Source organism: Maylandia zebra, linkage group LG9 (assembly GCF_041146795.1).
Source record: "Maylandia zebra isolate NMK-2024a linkage group LG9, Mzebra_GT3a, whole genome shotgun sequence".
In the NCBI taxonomy this organism is placed as follows: Eukaryota; Metazoa; Chordata; class Actinopteri; order Cichliformes; family Cichlidae; genus Maylandia; species Maylandia zebra.
In genome coordinates, this window is record NC_135175.1 from 27,980,948 (window position 1) to 27,990,486 (window position 9,539).

At 40.0% G+C, this 9,539-nt stretch overlaps 1 protein-coding gene across 2 annotated transcripts in view; it reads left to right on the plus strand.

Moving 5' to 3' along the window:
• The window catches only part of sh3kbp1 (SH3-domain kinase binding protein 1), a 45,893-nt gene extending 39,889 nt beyond the window's left edge, over window positions 1-6,004 (plus strand). For both annotated transcript variants that reach the window (XM_012919334.4, XM_012919335.5), the window contains 2 exons: window positions 51-114; window positions 2,852-6,004. In XM_012919334.4, the coding sequence (XP_012774788.2) occupies window positions 51-114; window positions 2,852-2,890 (103 nt within the window). In that variant the 3' untranslated portion in view covers window positions 2,891-6,004. The remainder of the gene's footprint in view (window positions 1-50; window positions 115-2,851) is intronic.
• Window positions 6,005-9,539: the final 3,535 nt, after the last annotated feature.

Here is a 9,539-nt window from a genome sequence, read left to right on the forward strand (position 1 = left end):
TGTTTCTTGTATATGTACAATCATGATTTGTTTGTGACGGTTTGTTTCAGGCAGGAGATGAAGCAGCTGGCCACTGCACTAGATGAGGAGAGGACGATTCGTATTAATTTACAGGTGAGTGAAAGGTGGTGAAGAAATGAGAGGAAATGAGATGGCTAAGAAACAATATTGATTATATTAAAACAGGCCCACAAATTAACAGCAACTAGTAAATATGTTATTAATGTAAAAAAAATATGATGAATTCATCTAAAACTTTATTTTTTATGTGTTTTGGAAAATTAAATGTGTTTCCTTCACATATGCTTTACTTGGGCAGGCTGCCAAGGTACAGTGGGGCAAAAAAGTATTTAGTCAGCCACCGATTGTGCAAGTTCCCCCACTTAAAATGATGACAGAGGTCAGTAATTTGCACCAGAGGTACACTTCAACTGTGAGAGACAGAATGTGAAAAAAAAATCCATGAATTCACATGGTAGGATTTGTAAAGAATTTATTCGTAAATTAGGGTGGAAAATAAGTATTTGGTCACCTCAAACAAGGAAAATCTCTGGCTCTCACAGACCTGTAACGTCTTCTGTAAGAAGCTTTTCTGTCCCCCACTCGTTACCTGTATGAATGGCACCTGTTTGAACTCATCATCTGTATAAAAGACACCTGTCCACAGCCTCAAACAGTCAGACTCCAAACTCCGCCATGGCCAAGACCAAAGAGCTTTCGAAGGACACCAGGAAAAGTCTTGTAGACCTGCACCAGACTGGGAAGAGTGAATCTACAATAGGCAAGCAGCTTGGTGTGAAAAAATCAACTGTGGGAGCAATCATCAGAAAATGGAAGACATACAAGACCACTGATAGTCTCCCTCGATCTGGGGCTCCACGCAAGATCTCATCCCGTGGGGTCAAAATGATCATGAGAACGGTGAGCAAAGATCCCAGAACCACACGGGGGGACCTGGTGAATGACCTGCAGAGAGCTGGGACCAAAGTAACAAAGGTCACCATCAGTAACACACTACAACGGCAGGGAATCAAATCCCGCAGTGCCAGACGTGTTCCGCTGCTGAAGCCAGTGCATGTCCAGGCCCGTCTGAAGTTTGCCAGAGAGCACATGGATGATACAGCAGAGGATTGGGAGAATGTCATGTGGTCAGATGAAACCAAAGTAGAACTTTTTGGTATAAACTCAACTCGTCGTGTTTGGAGGAAGAAGAATACTGAGTTGCATCCCAAGAACACCATACCTACTGTGAAGCATGGGGGTGGAAACATCATGCTATGGGGCTGTTTTTCTGCCAAGGGGACAGGACGACTGATCCGTGTTAAGGACAGAATGAATGGGGCCATGTATCGTGAGATTTTGAGCCAAAACCTCCTTCCATCAGTGAGAACTTTGAAGATGAAACGAGGCTGGGTCTTCCAACATGACAATGATCCAAAACACACCGCCCGGGCAACAAAGGAGTGGCTCCGTAAGAAGCATTTGAAAGTCCTGGAGTGGCCTAGCCAGTCTCCAGACCTCAACCCCATAGAAAATCTGTGGCGGGAGTTGAAAGTCCGTGTTGCTCGGCGACAGCCCCAAAACATCACTGCTCTCGAGAAGATCTGCATGGAGGAATGGGCCAAAATACCAGCTACTGTGTGTGCAAACCTGGTAAAGACCTATAGTAAACGTTTGACCTCTGTTATTGCCAACAAAGGTTATGTTACAAAGTATTGAGTTGTATTTTTGTTATTGACCAAATACTTATTTTCCACCCTGATTTACGAATAAATTCTTTACAAATCCTACCATGTGGATTCATGGATTTTTTTTTCACATTCTGTCTCTCACAGTTGAAGTGTACCTCTGATGCAAATTACTGACCTCTGTCATCATTTTAGGTGGGGGAACTTGCACAATCGGTGGCTGACTAAATACTTTTTTGCCCCACTGTATATTAACAGTCACACAAGTATATTTATTACCTATCCCCCCATTTTTGATGCTTATCTGGGTCTGTGTATTGGGGGAGGAGATGCCCAGACTTCCCTTTTCCCAACCACCTCCTCCAGCTCTTCTGGGGAAATGCCAAGACATTTCCAAGAATAAGCTGAGAGATATAATCTCTGCAGCATTTTCCACCCTCCCAGTAAGACATGTCCAAAACACCTCCCTAGAAAGAGCTGGATGCATCAGGATCAGATGCCTGAACCACCTTAACTGGCTCCCTTCAATATGGATTCTACTCAGAGTCCTGCTCGAATGACGAGCTCTAGTAATATTTCTCTATTAGTTTTTCATCCGTTGAAGAGCACAGCCTCTTTGCTCATGCTTTGTATTCTGGGATGGAGCCTAGAACTATAGACATGCTGTGAAATGAACATAAATTTTCCATGTTTTCCAATAGTTCAAAACATAGCCCCTTCTTCCTGTATTTACTTCCTGTATTGATACCTTGGTTTGCTTGGACTTCACAGCTATAAGTTTACAAACTCATCAAATGGCCTGTACTTGTATTTGTGTTGTTTGTATTTACCATCAACAGATGAGTTCATCTAGTGTGTATGATGCATGCCACAAATACAATCTGTATCGATGGGCAACACACTATGTAAACTCAAAATAGGAGTACAGGAAGTGTCAAGAATCTCTAATCAGAGATAGAGTATTGGCAGTACCTGTGTGTATAGTTATCTAGTTAACCATCTGTTTTGACATACCAGCATTAATTTTTACTTAACTATAACATTTACACTTTTCATAACCACATTTCTGATACAAATTTTTATATTCATATCTTTGGTTGTAAATATAACTCTTTTTAATTGCTATGAAACTAGCTGAGCTCACGGTTGTGTTTGCTTCACAGATGGAGGTAGAACACATTAAGAAGAGCCTTTCAAAATGAAGACTAAAGCATCCTTATTGTCGCATTCTTATCACCACATTGGAGGCCATCCTTTGAAGACATTCTCACTGCTGGTCTGAGACTCTTCAGCCAAAAGAAGTTTGTGCCAAATGATCATCACAATCAGCAACTGTTCAGCACCATGGAGTCAGCCACCTTCTCTCCCCGACGCCGCCTTATCCTGTGTTTACTTCTTTATTTTTCTTCTAAAGAGGCTTCTCTGTTCAGTTTACTGCTATTTTGTTGGAGCTTGCTGTACCACCGGTACTGACTGACTGCGCTGCAGTCTGTCGTTGCATGTTGCCACGGTTACAGAACAATGACACAGAGCCGGGGCTGCCGTGGCAACCTCACTGGTACTTCATGTTTCTGTGTGAAAGAAACTTTGACCTCTGTAGCCCGGTCGGTTCAGACGACCCCTGTGCTGTTCTGCGTCCACTCTGCGGCCTTCGCCTCTTATCTGTGTGTGTGTGTATGTTTGTGCACTTGTTTTCCTTCCATGTGAGGACTGTAGGCGTACATACTGAAAATGGGGACACTTTTGCAAATGTAAATTAGCCGCATTTGCCCTGCATTAACTTTCCTGAGATGCACTTACCAGGTTTTCAGTGGGTAAACAAAGAGATTCAGGGAGTCAGTCGGGGTCACAAAAAGAAAAGTGAGCTATTTCTGTGAGAAGTGATGTCACTAGTTCAAGACAGCCCTTGACTGGAAACAGATAAATTATCTAATGACTTGCAAAGTTTTTTTTCATTTATTAAAATTATTACGTGCCAGCGATACAATTTCCCAGGACAACATTCAGGTGTGGCAAACCACCTTGAGCATCAGGTGAAATAGGGCATTTTGCAGCTACCAGTTTTTAAAATGGGCCACACTTGTTTTTCTTAATTTCTTCATTCACATCTTTAAAGCATCACCAGTTGCAGAACAAATCCCAAATCAGGGGTGCCAACAGTGATGTCCCTACAGCTAGTTCTCTACCAAGTTTCAACTGGGCTGGGTAACCATGAGACTTTAGTTCCCTTGAACGTTAGTAGTGTTTTTGGTGGAAATGCAGCTATTGTTGCATTTACAGGATCTTTACTTCTGTAAGGATCATATAAAGAAGATATATATCTACTTGTACATCTTTGCATGATTTACTTAAACTGTTTTTAGTCTTGTTCTAGTCATGGCCTCTTTTCCAGTGAGCCCATTCTGCTATGACTGGTCAGCCTCCAGAAGCTGCTAGGGAGCCTGAGACCGTTTTCCTTTTTCTTTGTTTGTTTGGTTTCTCTAAAACGGTTGGTAGCATTGTAAATGGTGAATAAAACACACCATCATAACAATATCTAAATAACAGTAAACCACACGTGTGCCCTTAAAGGTTATCATTTGAATTAAGAAATAAATTACGACAAAAATTAATGCTCAGGTCATCTATGGTAGACTTCAGGTGGGTAAATCTGATGCCTCTGCCATTCTCAGCAGCATTCTCCTTTAACCACAGATGTGACGTCTGTGTTTTCAATCTGCAGTTGAACCTGGAAGCACATCAGGATACTGAAAAGCTTAATCAAAGTAGCTGGCACGATAAGTGCTGATACTGTAGGTGCTATTTACAGGAGTTTCTTGATTTTTTGGGGGAAACATATAAGCAGATGTCAGCACCAGGTTAGCTTAACTAAGCATAAACACTAGAATTTAGAGGTTATGGAAGCATAGTAAAATTACAAACACTGAAAACTTCCAGAAATTACATCTGTTTTAGCACATACATAAACAACGTATGCCTAATTAGCTGTTAATATGCCTTATTTGCTATGCACCATTTATTTTATCCACAACTATCTATAATTTCCATGCCATCAAACATCATTTCGAAATCAATGCCATATGTGTTTTCACAAAATCGTGAAATAGTTTTTACACAACTATTATAAATACTGTCATCCTTCCTGTGGACAGCTGTTCACACACTTTTGGTGCCAGACTGAAGAATATTGGAAAAGATGATGGCATAGTGTAGCAAATTTTCTGATGTCCTCTTTACAGTGTGTGAATGTGTGTGTGAATAGGTGGATGACTGGATATGTAAAGCGCTATGGTGTCCTTAGGGACTAGTAAAGCCCTACATAAATACAGGCCATTTACCATTTACATCTCTAGCTTGTTGAAAAACTGAAATGGGCTGACTTTGCTTATGATCAAAAACTAGCAAGTAAGCAACTTTTTCAAACTGTGTTTTTGTTACGAATCAGTCCCACTATATGATAAATTATCATCCTGAAGAGTTGCGGCATTTGTTATCTTTGGAAAGAGGCCAGCTTACCCCTTCATTTCCAGTTTTTATGTTAATAGGCTAACTATCTTCTGCCTCCAGCTTTATTTTTACTGTACAGGCATGACAGCGGAATGAATCTTTCCATCTTGCACTCATTCAAAATGCAACAAAAGCACATTAACCCCAGATGGAAAATTATTCCTGCAGTGTTTGGCTGCAAATTGCATTTTTATCTGAAGAGAAAAAACACACTGATCAACTTATTGTGATTTCTTTTCCAGGATGGTTGAGCATGCATCAAGACACATAGAGACACATCTGTGTGACATTTATCAAGTTAAACTCAATGCCTTCTCTACGTAGACCTTACTATTTAATCTTTTTTTTCTTGTTCAGTTTCACTCACATCTCCAGAAAGCTGACAAAACTGTTGCGCCGTTGGCATCTCACTCCTAAAAACCAAACTGAGAGCCACTTGCTTCTCGTGTTTGTGGTGCTCTTTTGGCAGCAGGTTAAGAGTAACTTTAAAGACAGAGTTTGAGGAATGTAGACAATGAAAGGTCCTCACATGTGTGTGCATGTGTATGTATGTGTGATATAGCATGTACGGCTGTTTGCCTCCTTTCCTTTTATGTGCACAGAATCTATGGCAACCCGTCACTGTGGCCTTCATGTTTTTGATTCCAAATCTTTATTTCTTTTTTCTTTCTTTCTGTCTTTCGTATGACAAAGAGAAAACTGCTACAACTGAGGCTACAAGTTGTTTTCTTGACTTGGTCCTTTCTCTCCAGGATAGTGATAAATATATATACTTTTATATTTCAGTGTAATAAAGATGCTATTATGTACTGTGTGTGCACACTCTGTTTATACGTGACTGTCTGTAAAATGTGCATGCTTGTATAGTGTACATTCTGTTTCAAAGGCACATTTTGCCCATTGCACATTTACTGCTTATTCAAGTAGCTGGTGTTTCTGCACAAATGACTTTGATAGACAGCAGACATGCTCTCAGGTTGCCCAAGTTTAGACTGAACAAAAGGAGAAGTCATGGTGCAGTCTTAACGGTCACTGAAATTGCTGCAGGATTTCTGCAGCTGCATGTCAAAAGATATTTGACTATTGCAGAATGTAATGGTGTTTGGATGTTTAGGTTTTTACATTGAGCATCCTTTTTATTGCACAATTTTAGAAAATATTAAAGTCTCCTCTAATAAATGTGATAAAATGGCAGTAGAGCTCAAATGTAGAGCTAAGCATAAGGAAGTTTTTACCATTATAAAAATGCATCATAAGTGGAAAAAGAGGATGTTGTAATCAGATTTGAAAAAAAAGAGCAAAAATGTGTTCAGTGGAAAATGATATGCTGATTTTAGTCAGTAGTGTGGGAGGAAAAGTAAAAACAGTGGTTCCTCTTTTTTCACGGTTATGTTTAATTTTTAAGTTTAAAGTGATAAATCACAACAACAATCACCTCAGTGCACTTTAAACTGCAAGGTAAAGACATTTTACAGAATTAGGGAGACAACCTCAACAATCAGACAGTTCCCAATGAGCAATCACTAGTGTGTTAGGCAGTGTTAGGAAGGAAAACCCAGCAGGACAAAATCTGACAACCTCAGAGAGGAGCAGTAATCTGCCATAACCAGTGGTGAGGTGAGCATAGAAAGACACACCCAAATCTTACAGCTTGAGCTTAATTCACTGTCTTAAGCTTAAATCAGGATGACCTGCATGCATAGCCTGCCAACCAGCAAAGCACAAAACTGCAGATGGCCCACTGAAGTCCCACTTTTAATCTAATTTAATTTTGTTTACAATATGATGGTGGAAATTTATCCGACAAGAGTACTCTTAAACAAGAATATGAACTGTGACAAGACTTGATGAAGTGGAACTATTTGTCAAAATTCAGTTTCAACATTTCCATATATCCATTTTCTCAACCAATTCTGAATAATAATAAGGGGTAGGGTACACCCTAGACAGGTTGGCAGTCTATTGCAGGTCCTTCAATTCTGGAGCTCTTTCTGTACTCCATCCATCTAACCATTTTCTTCCACTTATCCAGTTGAGGGTCGTGGGGAGCTTGAGCATATCCCATCTGCTACTGGGCAAGAGGTGGGGTACACCCTCGACAGTAATTAATCTATCACAAGTAGTGATAGACGGATGCCTATCCTAGCTCCTGTGGCAGCTTGGATAGGCAAGGGGAATAGGACAAGTGGAAGCAATCACAGGCAGTTTATCCCAGGTGGATGGAAAATACTGGCAAATGGAGCATTCTTTCATCATGGGCATACTGTAAAAAGACCAAAACAGAACTAAATACAAAATATGAATTAATGTCAGAGCTCCATAATTTGCTGACCCCATGTGGTGAATAAATCATCTATAACAGCTTTAAAAAGAGACTTAACAGAGATAGCATGTATGCTTTTAGTCCAACTTAATAGAAATGAATACATTTATTACTACACATCGATCATAAGTATAGTTCTTTCTTTTGTTTCACCATGCATGTATCTATAGTCCAAGCCTGCGCTGCTCTACACAGGAGGACTGCACTAGATTCATTTATTACTTGTTTTAAACTTCAGGTTGCTACAACAGTCAAGGAGATCAAATCTTAATATTTACTGATCTCAAAGAGAAAAACAAAAGAAAAAAAAGGCATTGATTGTAACTCAATACTTACACCAAACAGAAGACCACTGCACCCAAGGAATTAAAAAATTAAGATGTGGTGTTCTCCCTCTGACCTAAACAAACATCACTGCCTAACTAAACCTAGCAGAAATAAAATTGTGAAAATAAAACTACCAGACACATTTGAAACAAGAACAAAGAATCCTATTGACACGAACTACCAAGAGATGTCCTCCAGCTCATTAACTCAACCAGAGAAACTTGAAAGAAAAGAGATCTAATTATAAGTCAAACATCATAGAGGAGGCCAGCAGGGAGAGGACAGGAGACAGAACACCAGGACCGTTACTTCCCTCCTTAAGTAAGTAGGTCTGTTGATATTTAGATTATCAAAATGATTAATCTCTGTCTAAACTTTGTTAAATAACCCAAATGTTTGATCTTTGGGCTGAAGGAAGAACAACATTCGGTGTATAAAAATGCTCAATCAACAATCTCTTTATTCCATACAATTCTCATTATTCCATACAACACTTCTGGGTGTCCGCCAGATCTCGAAGTATCTCACCGTTTCTCACATGCTTATAGCTTCAGCACCCCTCCAAAGTCATAAAACCTAAACATCCACGTTCTTTCTCTCTTGGTTAGCCTAAGTTATGACCTTGGCTTCCTGTGCAGTATGTTCTGTTTTTTCTAATCAGACAAATAAGGCCATGATTCTCTGAAAACACTATTTCTTATAAATCAGCAGTATAATGCATCATAAAACAATGTAATTCATTCACAATAAATCAGCAACCTCCTTCTAAGTCAGGAGTAAAATGCAACCTAAAACTACATAATGATTTCACAATCTTTAATTAGAGGTATACGTGGCATAAGATAATATAATAATCTCACAACTTATAAAACACAGTAACTCTAACATTACACTTAATGTTACGGCAATTAGGATCCTTAAAGAAACATTCATAACCAATAGCCAGTTGTTATCTAATGATGCTAATTTGGGAAGACGTGTATCTGTTGCATCTGTCCTCTCCGTCATGTGATGAATGGCCTCTGACAGCCTCTGCGGTTAAACATTAAGACGGCACTAGTCCCTAATGGAGACTAACCAGGAGGCCGTGCACATATAATTCTCACAAAGTGCACAAAGTCCTCTCTAATTGGCCACTACTTAAATCTTGGGCATATATTTGGAAATCAGACAAACTTCTTCTCTGGAGAGAAACTTAGAAGGAGCCAGAAGGATAACTAAAGCTGAAAAAACAGTCACATCACACGATATTCTATGCTGTTTGAAATCATAACTGAGAATAACATAGCTTATTTACGCGGTGGGCAGAGGAGGTGACCAAAAGGACACGCTGTCATATATTTAGACTAACGGGAACACTCTGATAACGTTTCCTAGACTGACAGGACCAGAGTTTATTCGCCAGTGGAAAACTTCATACCAGAGTACAGCTGAGCCAAAAGGGAATATTCCAACTTCTGAGTGTATTTTTCTCACCACATTTCCTCCTCCTCCTTCTCTTTCTCTCTCGGGGATCCAGTCAAATCCAGTCTGGCTGAAGCGGACGTCTTGGTGCGAGATAATCGTCAGATGATATGAGTTAATGAGGCGGAGATGCAAGGAGACAGACTCAGACGTGCTCTCATGCCAGGACAGGTGTGCCACCAGTGAGAGCGAGAGGAGGAGAAAACGAAAGGCGCAAAGAGAATAAAGAG